Below are 17,038 nucleotides of genomic sequence, written 5' to 3' on the forward strand. Positions count from 1 at the left end.
TAGTACCACAAAGCAGAGCCCTGCAGGGGATTATTTTTTAATCCCGCTTCCATCCTGCCCTGCAATATCCACTCCCACCGGCTCCCACATTGTTTCTTGAATTTTTATCCTGCTCCCCATGGCAGTGGGTTCTACGGTACCCCAGTCCCATTGCAGAGCTCTACCATAAAGGCAAACAATACTAGAGGAAAGTAAGTTATTGAAAGGTACAAAAAAAGAGGAAGTGGAGCTCTGGAGGGACTTTTCCAAGTGGGAGAAAGACAATGTGTGGGTCTCGCATGTTAAAAAAGTTAAAATAACTTGATAAAGATGACATTCTGGTTCCTCCGCTCATTAAACACTTAATTCTGATTGCAGTGGTAACTTAATTACACTGCATTATCTGGAGTCCTTTTACTGACCTGTGGAACATTTCTATACTGATTCATTCTTTGCATAGCTATTTACAACACTTTCATTATAATTTAGTCATGCTTAGTTGTTTCGTTTTTATAACGCATCAATGTCCGCTCTTTTGGACTTTGGCCTTATATTTGAGTACTTTCAGTACGAGCCAAAAATGCATTGGGCCAAAGGGTTTTATCCAAGATTTTAGATTGTATGCTCTTTGGGACAGGGCTTTTCCTTATGTGTGTATAGTGCCTATTGCCAGGAGTTCTGGCCTTAGTTGGGGCCTACAGGTGCTACAAATAAATAAGGGATCTATAGTGCTGAACTCCCTACTGGTTTTGATGACAACTGAAAGCACTCAGCGTCTTGTAGGATCAGGGATCCTCCAACTCTTAAGATGGACTTGTGAAGGCTCCTTGCAAAACATCCAAGTAAAAAAATTTGGGGGGGGGGGAAGAGAACAATGGAGAAATCACTTATTTACCACGGTAACGGTGGTTCTTAAAGAATTTTGCTTCTGTGGGTTCACAGTGGTGGGATATGGCCCCAACTCCGCCCCTGACAAACCTGTGGTGTCTGCACAATTGCCCTCTCATAGCACTGAGCAGCTGGGGTAAGATTATGTAATGGTTGTGTTGCCCCAATCACTCTAGCAAGACTAAAGAATACAGAAGACATGATGGGACTAGATAGAGGCCACACTCTCAGAGAGCCACTAATTACGAACAGATTCTTTGAAGGAGCCTTTACTTTCCCCATAGGAAGTCTAGCACAGAGTACAATTCTAGCAATTCAGGAAGGTGTGCTGACAACTTCTAGTTTACATAAAGATAGTAGAACCGCTCTCTGAAAGTGGGCTCTAGGTGCCCACGTCAGGAGAGTAATGCTGTGTAAGTGTGTACAGAATAGGTAACAGTCCAGCAGACTGCTATGATAGACATGTTATGAGGTGGACATTCAATACTGCCTTGCCCTAGAAGTGTAAATTCGAATGTCATGAGGTAGACACCCAAGCCCAAAGCATAAAGTCCTATACAGGCACTGATTGAATGAAGTAGTTTTCTTTACACTGTGCCCTTTATACACACAAAGTCTTGCGGATTTCCTAACTGACTTAGTCAAATAAAAACTCAAAGACCTTTTGACATCTAGGGCATACATAGAGTCATTTCCTTCACGTGAGAATGAAATTTTGGAAACAACTCCACATGATTAATGGTCTGATTCAGGTTATTTCATAAAGCAAGGATGGTCACTGAGGCACTATCCTGGGACTGTGAATTGAACTTGGCCTCCTCAGCTCTACCACAGACTGTGTGACCTTGAACAAGTCATTTAACCTGTGCTTCAGTTCATCATCGGTAAAATAGGGGTAATAGTACCTGACCACTTCAAAGGAGTGTTGTGAGGAGAACAATGAGTGCCTAGACAGAATTCAAACACCACATTTGGTATAAATCAGGGATGAGGAAAGTCTGCAACTCATTCTTCTCAGCTGTAAGTGCAAATAAAAATATAAGTAGAATGATAAATATTCACCTACAAGGTAAACACCTAAACTGGCACCCATCAACCTTGTCAGCACCAGCTGGGGTCCCATTGTATATCAGATTATTTGACCAGTGGGAAGACTTGACCTCTACAGTCATCCCACCACAGATGCATGAAAACAGAGCTGTCCACTGGCAGACGATATGCTGAAGTGATAGATACCCTTGACGTAAGACTAGAAAAGGCTGAGACTTTCAAATCCACTAAGATGTCCATAATGCAGTAACTCCTCACTTAACATTGTAGTTATGTCCCTGAAAAATGCGACTTTAAGTGAAACGATGTTAAGTGAATCCAATTTCCCCATAAGAATTAATGTAAATGGGGGGTTAGGTTCCAGGGCAGCTTCCCCTACTCTGCAAGCACCAGGGGCAGGGGCTCAACCCTCAGCCCGCCCACTCCACTCCTTTCCCCAAGCCCCCACCCTTGACCCGCCTCTTCCCCCCCCCCCACCTCCTCCCCCTTTACTTCACACGCTGCCTCCTGGCTCCTCCCCTCCCTTCTAAACGCCGCAAACCAGCTGATTGCCGCATTCGGGAGGCAGGAGCGAGGCACGCCGAGTCCTCGCTCCTTCCCTCTCCCTCCTGCCCGGGGCAATCAGTTGGCTTGCGGCATTTAGGAGGCAGGAGCGAGGACTTGGCGCAGGCTCCCCCTCCGTCCCCCCCCGCCTCCTGCTCAGGGCAATCAGCTGGCCTGCGGCGTTCAAGAGGCAGGGGAGGAAGTGGGAGCCTGCGCGCCAAGTCCTCACTCCTCCTCTCTCCCTCCTGCCTCCAAAACGCCGCAAGCCAACTGACTGCCGTGGGCAGGAGGCGGGGGGAGGAGGGGGGAAGGCGCTGATCCGCAGGGTCTGCCGGCGGGTGGCGCGCATAGGGAGGCTGCCAGCTGTGGAGAAAGCAGGCAGCCAAACAATGTAAGGGTGGAGCATTGCACAACTTTAAATGAGTATGTTCCCTAATTGATCAGCAACCTAACAACAAAACAATGTTAAGCGGGACAACTTTAAGTGAGGAGTTACTGTACAGGATATGAAGGTAGTATGTAGATACGGGCTATTTAGAAAAAGCCTTTTCCATTTCTGAAAGTAAAATTTCAATGAAGATTATTTTCTAAACTGCAGCAGAATTTTCTGCACTTATACAAGACATGTCAGGTCAAAAGTAACTAAATGTCTCATGATTCAAACAGCAAGACAAAGCAATTCCAGACTGGAATGGAAGGCAAGATAGCAGGTCTGAAGATAATGGCAAGAAATACTGAGGCTCCACAAAAATATTGTGTAATAATTACATTTGGCCCATGTTGCAGCAACCAGTATAACTCAGGCTCGGTCTATCTTTATGACTAGTGGTGGAATAAATAGACAATCAACTAAGGACATGCACTGAGGCTCGTCACAAAGAGGGCTATGGATGCACGGCCCTACTTCTTGAACAGTAGACCCATCTGTTTAATCCATCAACTGTGATGTTCCTGAAGCCTATGAACTGATACTGTGTTCTCTTTGCCTTCCAGACTGAGAAATAGGGGATGCACTTGGGCAGTCAGCAATCCCACAAAGCCAATGTCTCCTGCCAGAGTTGCACCTCCTTTTTTGTTGATGTAATATACAGCTGTAGTTCTATCTGTTAGCACTTGAACAATGCAGCCATTGATCCGTGGCAACAGAGATTTTAGAGCTCACTTTATAACTTTCAGCTCCTGAACACTTATACGGAACTTAGTCTCCCACACATTCCACCAACCCTACCTGGTCAGCCTCCGGTGATAGGATCCTCAACCAAGAAACATCTGTTACAATTACAATAGCTGGGGATGGAATACTGAAAAACTCACTTCAACACATGGTGGCAGCTTGCAGACAAACTGAAGAATAATCAGTAGAGCTCCAATGTCATCCATATTTAGAGTGAAATTTGTTGCTAACTAACCTTGCTAACTTGAAATAAGTTTTTATAAAGGTGTCTCACATGAGAGCGGCCATCTACTCCAATAGCCTGAGGTAAGAGCTCACTGATTTTAGATTAAGCTCTCGGAGGAAGATTGATTCAGGGACACGTAAGCTCTATTCTGGAAGAAATGGCACTAGGGCAGTCCATGCTAGCCCTTCTGAAAAGTTATTTGGGTAGGTACAAGGCCCCATTCAACTATCAATACGTTATAAATCTACAGACTGCAACAGTCTGCAAGTCTCATGAGAAGAATATGCCAATACCAGAGACAAGTGGCAACCACTGCCAGGCACTCTGAAAACACCTTTGGCCCAACAGAAAAACCAGAGAGCAACACCTTTTATTATTTGTATTACTGTAGCACCAAGGAGCCCTACTCACAGACCAGGACCCCACTGTACAGCGCCTAGCACCAACAGAACGAAGACAGTCCCTACCCCAAAGAACTTGCAATCTATTTATAAAGGTCATCTTCCACATAAAAATTGAGGTATTTTCTGTGAGTCACTCCAACTACTATACAAAAGTAGGCACCTTTAAGCCAAGAGGCTTAATTCGGTCTGGAGGGAAAAGGTAGGAAACAATGGATGCGAGCCTGAACTGCCTAATGAAGTTCTCCAAGGTGCCACAAGTACTCCTATTCTTTTTTCTAACGAAGTTGGTCAGTTTTTGGAGGCCAACTGTGGGAAGAAGGCAGTCTCAATATGCACCCTGATTGCCCAAGCAAGAAAACCAAGATACCTCCCAGGTAACCCTTTAGGTCAGAAGGCCCAACTGTCAACTGCCCTCCCAACAGCCTTGACTAGTACTGATGTGTTTTCAATTCAAACCCCTACAGTGCATAACTTCCAAGTCATCAATGCCAAAAAAGGGATACTGCCCTCTTGCATTTGAGGGCAGTAGAGTTTCCTGGCAGTTTGCTGCCTAGGACACAGAGCCTCATATGAAACAGCAGTAGCATATGGTTTGTACCATCAACCTAGGAGATTTAAAGTATGCAGATGCAATGTATTATGAATTCAGGAAAAGTGTGTGTGTGGAAATATATGGACAGTTAAATACCTGGGGAGAGCTTCCTTTTAAAGAAATATCTGAAACTTGAAATGAAGTAGAATTTTGAATTTCCTGGACTTTTTACCCTTTAAAAAAAAACAAAAAAAACCCCTGAAGCTTCCAAGACCCAACAAGATTTTTTAAAAGCTGCTGATAAACCTTTTAAACTGGCATTGGGTTGTAAACTTATGGGGTACCCCCCAAGTCATCATCTTTTTCATCTGCATCGGAGAACTGGACCTTGACCTTTCAGCTCAATTCTTACAAAATAGGTTTTAAAAAGAGGCACCTTACTGATCCCGCTGAAGCACTGCATCTAGAGGTACACTGGGGTCAGGGTCTTGCTCAGATTGTTAAGTCCATATGTATCATATGGGGAAACGTTCAAGATCCGGTAGATTTGATGATGCAGCTTGTGAAATAGTTTCCCCAGGACCAGTTAGTCCAGTGTGGTTTAGAAGTACATTAGTCTGGACTTGTGGATTTTCATGTGTGAACATCTACGTAAGATCTTTGGCAAGCTATATAAATGGAAAATCTGTACACTTCAGGTGTGAGCTGGATGGGACGGTCTAGAGGTGAAAAAAATGTTACAATATATTAACTACTGCAGGTGGTAAAATGGTTCCCACTCTTAACAGTGACAACAGTTTGTTTTTAAGCACTAGCAGTTATATATGTTATTTACTCTGTCTACACTAGAGCTTTCACCAGGGGAAGCATATCCATGGTAGCAACAGTAGGAAGTTTTAGGAGGTAAATAAGTCTACTGTGGACAAAACTTCTGTAGTTTATTTTTCCTCCTCAAAATCCTGTATGTCTGGAACCTCTGGAAGGCTTCACCCAATCTCCTTCCACCACTGCCCCCTAAACCACATTTTTGTCCTGTTTTTGTTTTTTAAATCCCCACTTCTATTAGCAATGTTGGGGCCCAAGTAGGCAGCCCAAGTCAACTGTTTTCTGAGTTTGGCTACAGACTTACGTGACCTCGTGCAAGTTATTTAACCCATCCTTTGTCAAGCCAGCCAGCAAGTCGCTATCCTCCCCTCCTTTCTGCCAGTGCTCAAAAGGCCTGTGGAAAACTGAGGGGTTTCAGAATTTATAAGGAAAATGTATTGTTTTGGGAAACAATGCATGAATTCATTGGAACAAATGGGTTATACCTTCCTCCATGTGTTTTCTAATGGGACGTGAATGCTCGCAGTAGGAAGACTAGGACTGAAACGTATACGACTAGGTCACTAAGGCCACGTCTAAACTACGGGTGCTAGAGAGACATAGTATGGTGCCATAGCTACGCTGCTATAACCCCATAGTGTAGATACAAACTACAACAACTGGAGGGGTTTTTCTGTCACTGTACGAACACCAGCTCCCTGAGCTATGGTAGCTAGGTCGACTTAAATGTTCTTCCACCAACCAAGCTGCATCCACATCAGGGATTAGATTGGTTTAACTATGGTGCTCAGGGGTGTTGATTTTTCACACCCCAAGCACAGTACCTATCTTGACCTGTTTTAAGTGTAGACCAGGCCCGAAGTAGCAGCCCTCAATGAAGCGTTGTCTACACAAGAGAAGTGCACATTTGCAACTTATACATCAACAGAACCTCTGTAATTTGCAGTAGTGCAGGGTGTCCACACTATGCATCCTCACTAGTGTAAACCTGCTGAATATATCCACACAACACAGCTCCTTCAGCTTGGACTACACTTTAAAATTAGGTCAACACAGCTACAGCACTCAGGGGTGTGAATGCACACCCCTGAGCGCCACTGCTATGCCAACCTAACCCCTGGTGTAAACCAAGCTAGGCTGACAGAAGAATGCTTCAGTTAACTTATAAAACTTAAAAAAAGTTATTTTTCCTCCCTTGGTATCCTGCTGTTAATTGAATTGTCTCGTTAGACTGACCTCATACTTGGTAAGGCAACTCCCATCCTTTCATGTATTTATACCTGCTCCTGTATTTTCCACTCCATGCATCTGATGAAGTGGGTTCCAGCCCACAAAAGCTTATGCCCAAAAAAATGTGTTAGTCTCTAAGGTGCCACAAGGCCTCCTCATTGTTTTTGCTGATACAAACTAACAGGGCTACTGAAAATCAGTGAAGTTGGCTCCTGTTGCTCAGGGAAGTGGAGTTCTTACAGTGATGAAAAAATCCCTCCCATTGCTGTAGTTATTTATCAGCGCTATGGAGTTACAGCAGCATCGCTATGGAGCTGTACTGATGCCGTTATACTGTTCGCAATGAAGACATGGCCTCCAATTGCATCAGCACTGCATACAAATATTCTTTTTATTAAAAATATTATAAAAACAGGAGACCCCTGCATAGTGTTATAGAAGCTGTGTTAGTTCAAAATCAGAAAGCAACCAGATTTTCAGGAGATATGATGGGATAACCACATTCAACAGTGCAGTTGCAGTGTCCTTACCGAATACTGGAATGGACACAAGGAAGGCAGAATTTAGCATCAAAATCAAAAGCAGTGGTTCCAACCTGTTGTGTGTGAGCTTGATGTCCTATCCATTCACCTAGACACACTTTTTAAAGAAGGTGGTCCATGAACCAATCAAGTTCGGGATCACTGCTCTATCAATACAAGAGTAGATAGACTGTGTCTGCACGTGAGAACAGTTCTATTTAATAAACAGAGATACTAAAAGAGTAACAGGTATTTCTAAATACAACTTTGAAAATTCCTTTGATGAGTATACCACTTCTATACCAACTATTTGTTTAGCAATCTGAAGCAGAGACTTCCTTTAATGAGTTGCCAATACATCTTTAAGAAAAGCTGCTTTTTGCTTTTATGCTTTTCTTATGCTTTTATGTCAGTGTTTTTGGTAACAGAAGATAGTAATGAAAATCCTGAGTTCTCTCTTCTGCTACTTGTCCTCTTCTGAAGCCATCATTCAGTTTTTGGCATGATCTTCTCCACAGCAACTAAGTGTTTTATCACAAACTAAAAAGTATGATGTCAGCTGAGGAATAAAGGAGGCAGAGCAGATGAACACTTCAGGAACAAAGATCCTGTTTTCATGCAAACTCCATTGTGAGAGACATTTAAAACAAGAAAAAAGTACTGAAGAATATACTACAAGGAACAATCTTAAAACGGTGAAGAATAGACTAGATACCTAATGAGTCTTTCACATCTAATTTCTATGATCCTCTGAAAGAGGAAGAGAAATGCAGAAAACAACATTTTTCAATTCTGTTTTCCGTTATGCGTGACCAAGACTTCAGTCACTTGTGTTTATTTCCTGGAAAAGCATTTTCACTTCTGAATACTGAAATTATTTGTTGCTTTCATGGACACGCTTTTAAAGAAAGGGTCTCAGATCTGTGTAGTCAACAGGCATATTTCTACTCTAATAATCTGTAAACATTTGATTTTGAAGTTTGTTAAATGAACACTTCAACTACTTATACCACAGAAATGATTAAATAAAAAAAGGTATTTGTGTATAGGCTTTTCATGAACAAATAAAGAGAAAATCCTTGACCTGAGCAGCTTACAATCCAAACAGATAACAGACAACGGATAGGGAAAAGTACACCCAGTGAATGAACTGTGTTTAGAATGCATCTTGTTAGCTCCACTTATTTCGTATTAATTATTTTTACTATTTAGTTAACTTTGTTTTGAGGAAATACCATGGACTGTGTAGTTTAACTCACCATTTGACTCAACCAGAAAATGTAAACAATGCAATACAAAAAGGGGAAGGGAACAGAGTGCTTTTGTCTAGGCCCCTAACTTTAGGCAACCACGTTTGATCATTTAGGCCCTCCCCCTTTACAAATTAAAAAAATGCTTTTAATTTTCTTACCAGAAACACTTGTGCATGAAATGATCTTACCAACACCCCCATCTCTCTCTCCCACCTTGATACCACAAGAAAGTGACAATACTGAATCTGTGACATCACAAGCATGACCTTATCATGAAAGCATGATTTGAAAAACAAACATGTGACTTTGCAGTAAGATCAACAGGAAGCAAAAACTGGAGTGTGAGGACAAGAACACTTAGTCAAACAAGCGACAGTTAAAAATAGCAACAAGGGAAATAACACACATTTATTCCCCTTTATGTTTGCTAACGGTGGAAGTCTCATCATCTTATTTGTCTGAATGAGCATGAATGGAAGTTTGTCATAATAAAGGGCTAAGCATGCAATTCTGGAAACATTCAGGCAAGTGACTATCTTCATTCACATACCCACAGAAGCCAATGAGACTACTCACATGCATGTGTTTGCAGAAGCTGGCCTAAAGTTAGTAAATTTCAAACTCAATTTTACCACAAATTGTATTTTAAAAAGCCACCACACTGAAAGTAAAACAAACTATTTGTACTCAAGCAGATTATATTGAAATTTCTGTTTTAAAGTTTAACACACACAAACAAGTAATCACCACTAAATGTATGAGCCTGAACTATTCTTGCACTCAGCTCTTTATGCAGGCTTCCCAGGCCATTCCAGTCTCATGTTTTATTACATGAAAAGGCCTGTTCCCACCAACCCTGAGCCCCAGTTATTGTATCCCCAAACAAAAAGATAGACTCATAGAATATCAGGGGTGGAAGGGACCTCAGGAGGTCATCTAGTCCACCCCCCTGCTCAAAGCAGGACCAATCCCCAACTAAATCAAAGACTGGGGGAGTTAGTTTAAGGGACTGGTTGGAGAATTTACCCCACTGACTGAGAATGAAGAGAGGCATTCATTCAGCTCTTTCGTGCCATTATGCAAACCTGAATAGCTGCAGCTACTAAAACTGAAAAAAACCTTATCAAGTTTAACCAAGCAGTCTTTGATTTTAACAGCCTGCCCAGAAGAAGAGATTACAGTGCTACCCCTTCACAACCGTACCTCTGCCTCCCTACAGTGGCTTGTGCTGGTTTATACTCCAGCATCCCCTCTCCCTGGAATAAGCTATACTATACCCCTCCATGTCTAGTTAGTAACACCCATCTGTTAAGCAGACTCCAGTTTCCCCATTTTACCAGAGCTGTTCTGTGCCAGCTCAGTTCTGCCATCCTGTCCCATTGGTGCACCCATACTTCAGGCCACTTGACTGGTAAATTTCACCTCCCCAAAGTCCTATCCCTTTTAGTATAAATACTCACCACCACCTTGCTTGAGCCAGTGATTGTAGTGGCTCTGGCATTCTGCAAGTTTCCCCACTCCAGGCACTACTGCCCATTGCCCTGGCAGAACTTGCCCTACCAACCTAGTGCTCACCCCTCAGAAAGCTCATCCCACCCAACTCCCGGCAGGACCTGTGGCCCAGTCCCCACAGAGCTCAGCTCACCCATCCGGCATGCTATTGCCTATTCTCCTGGCAAGGCTCAACCCTCACCCTGCTTCTCCTCTGGGGATACCAAGTCTCCTGGCCAAGGTTCACACCAACACACGTCCCCTCTTCAGGGACTGGTCGCCAGCCATTTTCGGAGGAAAGCCCCCCACACCCTAGCAGATCCTCATATGGGCATCCACCTAGCTGGGGCGCCCCCTCCCGCAGGCCCAGAGTCCCCAGCCCCCCTTATAACATCCTCCCACGGTCACCTGCCAGGCTGGCCACACCTCTACCCATGACTAAGCCCCTCAAGGGGCTCCCCCGGGATTACCCCATCCCCAGGGAGCCTACCCGAGCCCTCCCCAACTTTTCAGTCCCAGGCACCTCACCGGGGCCTCCTTGCCCCTGTCGAGCCACAGCCTCACCTGCGAGGCTTAGCCAGGCCTGCTCTCGCACAGCCGGGCCCGGGGCCTCCCCCCTCGCCGGTGGCCTCCCCGCCCGGACCAGGCCCTCTCCGCTCCCCCCAATCCTACCAAGCGGGAAGGCCTCAGCCCCGCACCCCCCTCTCCCGCTAGCCTCGCCCAGGCCCCGTCCCCCTCTCCTCGGGCACGACTCGCCCCAATGTCCCGACTCCCCTTTGCCCGGGCGGGACTCACCCTGACGGCCGACGATCTCGGCCACATGCTCGGAGCTGGGCACCGGGACGCACTCGGTGGTGTTGACGCTCTTCCTCCGCAGCAGCGCCACCTGCTCCCCGTTCAGAGCCGGGGCTCCCGCCGCCGCCGGCCCCCCGCCTAGGCCGCCACCGTAGGCGTGGGACAGCATCGCCGCCATCATGCCCTGGGGATCGTCCGCCCCGTACAGCACCCCGGCCACCGCCGTCTCCTGGGCATCGAAGGCGGCGGCGGGGGAGAGCAGCACGGAGCCGAGCCCGGGCAGCAGCGGGTGAGGCGGCGGCGGCCCCCCCGGCGGCAGCTGCGAGGGCGAGGAAGAGGAGGACGAGGAGAGCAGCAGCGAGGCCGGGTCCTCCTCCTCCTCCGCCGCCAGCAGCTCCTCCTCCAGCTCCAGGTCCCCTTCGTCCTCGACCTCCTCCGCCCCGTCGGGCCCCGGCTCCCGCGCGGGATCAGGCAGCGGGGGCAGCCCCGCCAGCCGCTCCCGGGCCTGCTGCCGGGCGGCCGCCTCCCCGCTGCCCGCTAGGCCGTGATCGTGGAGGCCCAGCCCGGCCAGGCACTCCCGCAGGAGCAGAGTGTCCGGCTGCTGGAGCAGCAGCAGCGGCGGCGGGGTCAGACGCTGGGCCTCGGGGGGCTCCTCCTGGGGGCAGGCGGCGGCGGCACTGCCGCTCGGCATGGCCGGGGGCGGGGGGCTCGGCTAGGTCCGGGTCCTACTGCCGCCGCCGCGGAGCCTAGAGGGGCAGCGTCCCCTCCATGCCGCTGCCGGGGACACCGAGTGACGCGGGGCAGGGGGCACCGGGCGCGGCCTGGGCGCTGCTGCCGCCGCCGCGCTCAGCGCTTCTTTTGTTCCATCGCTTCCCACTCCAGAAAGAGCCGCAGGCGGCGGCGAAGGCAGCTGCAGCCCCGCCCCGCCCCGCTCTCCGCGCCGAGCGATTGGATGGTGGAGCCGGTGCCGGGGCAGGACTGGGAGAGGAGGAAAGTGTCTGTCCCCCCCCCGGCCCTTGAGCATGAGCAGGCGCTGATTGTTGGGGCGGCCCAGCGCTTATTGTGACGGCGAGGAGGCAGGGCTGGATCTCCCTTCCTCCGCCTCCTCCCCCGGCCTGGGTCAGGTCAGGGTGGCCGCGCAGGCGGCGGCGGCTCTGCTGCTAGGGGAGGAGGCATCAGGGCTGGCACAGAGAAAGGGCCCCGGGGAGAGCCGCCTGCGAACACGTGGGCGGGGAGCGGCCACAGAAGAGGTTCGGTCGCCTGAGCATGTGTGTGGCTGCCTGTGCCCGGAGTCCGCGTGTCCTTAGAGTGCGGCGCTGGGTGTCTGTCTGTGCCCGGGCTCGTGTGTCCTGGGAGTCCGCCGGGGTGTGTGTCTGTGGTGCGTGTGCCTGGGGTATCCAGAGTAGTAGCTGTGAGTTTTCCCCGAGTATCCCAGCACCTTTTTATTTCAAATGCGGAATACCTGTAACAAGCTTTTCCAGTCTGTGTCCAGAAAGTCTGAGTCTCTGCCGCTGCGGTCTGTGTGCTGAGATACTGCATTGGGGTCTGGGTATCATTTGGCTGCTTTTGTGCTCAACCATAATGAGGTTTACTCCTGCAACAGTAACAACACTAACTGTACACTTGGAGAGTGGTGTTACCCCTTTTTGACACGAGGGACTAGTTAAATGTCAGGACCCTGGGGATGCTCCACTTCAAAGCAGAAATTGATGAAGTCTGGTATTCGCTTTGATGCATCTGCATTTATTTACAAGGAATGCATAAAGTCCTGCTTCTCGGTGCACAGAAGGAACTAAGAACAAAAGGAGCAGTTTTGTAGCTTATACAGACTCAAGCCTCTTTAGCCAACAGACTCCAAAGCTCTCTTTCTCTTGCTTTTCCCAGTGTCACACTACCCACCAGCTACTGTTTGGCTTTCTTGCTGTCTACTTCTGCCTCTTGCTCTGTTCTTGTCTGTCATTGGTGTCTGGCTGTGTGTTCTCTTTCTCTCACTCAGGCACAACCTCTCTCCCCTCCACCCCCACCTGTTTGAGGTATGGGCCTTTAACCTTCTCTTACTATCTTAAATGAAGGGCATGTTCACGTATCAGTTTGAAGAAGTTTTTAACTCAACCTATAGCAAGGCTTCACCCAGCTCATAACAGTATTTTCAGCCTTTCATGTAAGCTGTGGGCCAACTTTCGTTCTAAACATACTTGTGGCCATTTTCCTTGAACCCTCCAACAAGTTTCACAACTCTGAAACAGTCCTCTCTCAAAAGTAAATGAAAGCCCCTGGCTAGTATTCTGGAATTTTCCAGTGGCATTCCTCACCAAAGGGCATCTCCCGTGTAGCTGCTCTATTAACCACCCCCAATGAGCGGTGGTAGATATGTCAGTGGGAGACTGTCTTCTGCCAGCATAGCACTGTCCACACCACTGCTTTTGTCAGTGAAACTTACATTGGTCAGGGGTGTGTTTTTTTTGACACCCGTGACTGACAAATATTTTGCTGACAAAAGTCCTAGTGTAGACAAAACCTAATGTGTACGAATGTTTGCAGGATCAGGGCTATGATAAGAAATTAATCTCACATTAAAAAAAAAAAGTTCTTACATTATTATTTTTCTTCTTCCTCATTCTGGGCCTTTGACCCGCATTAGGATGTTTACTCAGTATAGAACCAGAGGAGGACCAATTGTTCTTTCCGCATGGGTGGAAAGAACAAGCATTTTCCCTGCACTTTTGTTGGGCTAGTATATGCACCCTCTTCAGTTTTTCCCTAGCACAAACAGCGTTTTTTGTTCATTCCCAGCACAAGAGCCTCGATAAATCCACCCTATTTAAGGCATATTATTGAATACAGCAAAAAAAGAAAAAAGTAAAGCTTATTATTACATTTGCTTTTGTTATAGTTTCTAATGCAATAATAGACAGTTGGCATACAAGTGTTGGTGGGTGTACAGTTTATCTGTCTCTCACATTTGTCCAAACAATTCAAGTGGTTGTCAGCCATTAAAGGGAACCATGCAATGCAAGTCTGAGCTGGAGAACAGAACACACAATCGAGAGTGAAACACCTTCAACAGGCGAGAGTCCCACATTTGAATAGCCCAGTGGCTAGAGCACTGTCCCAAGAGATAGGAGACCTTTGTTCAAATCCCTTCTCTCATTAGGTAGAGGTGAGGAATTGAACTGAGGTCTCCTGTATCCTGGGTGAGTGCTTCAGCCACTGGGCTAAAGTTATAAAGGAGGTTTCTCCTCCAGCATTTCTTGTAAAAAACAACTTAAGTGCTTGACTCCAGGCAGGGCCGGCTCCAGGGTTTTGGCCGCCCCAAGCAGCCCCCCCCCAATAATAATAATAATAATAATAATAATAAAAAAAGCCATGATCGCGATCTGCGGTGGCAATTCAGCGGGAGGTCCTTTGTTCCGAGCGGGAGTGAGGGACTGTCCGCCGAATTGCCGCCGAATACCTGGACGTGCCGCCCCTCTCCGGGGCGGCCGCCCCAAGCACCTGCTTGCCAGGCTGGTGCCTGGAGCCGGCCCTGACTCCAGGAGAGGGTTCCCAAAACTCAACTCTGCCCCCACTCTAAAAAACCAAGAAATGCAATCACCACTAAGAACTTTTACAAAGGGACCTTCCTAGCCTTCTCTGAAGTAATCTCATTAATTAACTCATCCCAGTCCATCTGTCTTGCTTCCAGGTTTTCTATTGAAATAACTGCCAGATTATTTAACCTTTTTCTGCCCTGTGGATGCTCTTGCTTAGTTTTAGCTCACTGAAACTCCTTTCATTAGCAGCTACAGTTACAGGAAGACCACAACATTATACAGTGCTGTTTCTTGCATCTAAAGACCTTTTGTGAATGTAGCTAAGGAGATCAACGGGTGCCTTCATTTCCAAGTCATCCTTAACAATTCGCTTGCAAAGACTGGTGAAAAGCTCAATCTTGTTCTCAACACTCCAAAGTTTACATCCTCAGGATAGCTGCTTGGTGAGTTGTGTGTGCTTCTTTAGTCTTCACTCCTGATACTTTTAAGTTTCTTGCCCATGAAAAAAAGCAAACCTTCCTCTGACTCCATTGTACTTATGAATCCTATTCTCCAACTGTGTTGATATTGTGTCGGATGACCTTCCATCTTTTGCAAGTTTACCTGGCTTTACTCTCCTCCTTTGAGATAATTTCTCTTTGAACTGCATGGATATTGCTAAACGTTTCAAAACAATTATGAGCCAAACCAACTGGGAGGAAGAATTCAATCAGAAAAATGTGAATGGTAATTGGCAATTGTTTAAGAAAACTTTACTAGCTGTCCAAAAACACAATCCCACAATTGAGGAAGGCCATATTTATTTTTTAAATCAATCTGGTTTAGAAGGGACGTGAAGGCAGCTATAAAAATATAATGCAACAAATGGAAGAAAGGGGAAGTTGACAGTAATTAATATAATTCAGAAGCTATGAATTGTAGAAAATTGATAAAGGAAGCAAAGGGACACAATGAGAAACCTATGGCTAACAGATTTAGAGGACAATACGAAGGAGTTTTTAAAATATATTAGGAACAAAAAGCATCCTGACGATGGTATTGGTCCATTACTAGAGGGAAATGGTAGAATTATCAATAATAATGCAGAATAGACAGAAACTTTCAATAAATATTACTGTTCTGTATTTGGGGAAAAACAGATGATGTAGTCATATCATAATGCTCTTTCAATTCCACTAGTATTGCAGGAGAACATTAAATAGCAGCTACTCAAGTTAGACATTTTAAAATCAGCAGCTCTGGATAACTTGCATCCAACAACTTTAAAAGAGCTGTTCGAGTTGTTCACTGGACCATTAATCACTGGACACCAGGCAAGTTCCAGTAGACTAGAAGAAAGATAATGTTGTGCCAATATTTTAAAAGGGTAAATGAGATGACCTGGGCAATTATAGGCCTGTTAGTCTGACATTGATCCTGGGCAAAATAATGGAGCAGCTGCTATGAGATTTGATTAATGAAAAGGAGGGTAACATAATTAAATGCCAGTCAACGTGGGTTTATGGAAAATAGCTCATCAAAGTAACCTAATATCTTTTTTTATGAGATCACACATTTGATGCAATATACTTAGACTTCTGTACAGCATTTGACTTGGTACTGCATGACATTTTGATTTAAAAAAAAGCCTAGTAAGATATAAAATTAACAAGGCATATATTAAATGGATTAAAAGATGGCTAACTGATAGGTCTCAAAATGTAATTGTAAATGGGGAATCATCATCAAACAGGTGTGTTTCTAGTGGGGTCCTGCAAGGATGTGTTCTTGGCTCTATGCTATGTAGTATTTTTATTAATGAGCTGGAAGAACATGTAAAATCATCACTGAAAGTTTTCAGATGACACAAAAATTGGGGTAGTGGTAAATAATGAAGAGATCAGGTCACTGATATAGAATGACCTGCCTAGTAAGTTGAGTGCAAGCAAACAATAGGCATCTTAATATGGCTAAATGCAATTGTATACCACTGGGAACAAAGAATATAGGCTATACTTACGGGATGGGGGACTCTATCCTAGGAAGCAGTGACTGAAAAAGATTTGGGGGTTGTGGTAGGTAATCAGCTGAACATGAGCTCTCAGTACAACTCTGTGGCCAAAAGGGCTAAAGCAATCCTTGGATGCATAAATACGGGAGTCTTGTGTAGGAGTAGCGAGGTTATTTTACCTTTGCATTTGGCACTTGGTGCAACAGCTGCTGGAATTCTGTGTCCAGTTTTGGTGTCCAAAATTCAAAAAGGATGTTGAAAAACAGGACAAAGTTCACAAAAGAATTACGAGAATGATTAAAGGATTAGAAAATGAGCCTGATACATTGACCTTCTTGAGTCTCTAATTATTTAGCTTAACAAAGAGACGGTTAAGGGGTGACTTGATCACAGTGTGGTGCTGGTAAACCAACTGTGAGCTCTGGCCAAGGCTGTAGGTGTTAGCTATGACAAAGTCATAGCTGGAAACCAAACCAGCTCACCTGTATGTTAGTTTTGTTCAAAATAGGTATTAGATTTTTAAGAACGCAGTTAGTGATTAGAGTCTATAAAATATTTATAAGCTACTGCATGCGTAAATCTCACCTGTAATGTCTGTATTCCA

At 45.8% G+C, this 17,038-nt stretch overlaps 1 protein-coding gene across 1 annotated transcript in view; it reads right to left on the reverse strand.

Annotated features, from left to right (window-relative positions):
* The window catches only part of MEX3C (mex-3 RNA binding family member C), a 34,539-nt gene extending 22,937 nt beyond the window's left edge, over window positions 1-11,602 (reverse strand). The window contains exon 1 of the mRNA XM_065406087.1: window positions 10,912-11,602. Coding sequence (XP_065262159.1) covers window positions 10,912-11,602 — 691 coding nt within the window. The remainder of the gene's footprint in view (window positions 1-10,911) is intronic.
* Between the last annotated feature and the right edge of the window lie 5,436 nt (window positions 11,603-17,038).

This window comes from Emys orbicularis, chromosome 6 (genome assembly GCF_028017835.1).
Source record: "Emys orbicularis isolate rEmyOrb1 chromosome 6, rEmyOrb1.hap1, whole genome shotgun sequence".
Classification (NCBI taxonomy): domain Eukaryota; kingdom Metazoa; phylum Chordata; order Testudines; family Emydidae; genus Emys; species Emys orbicularis.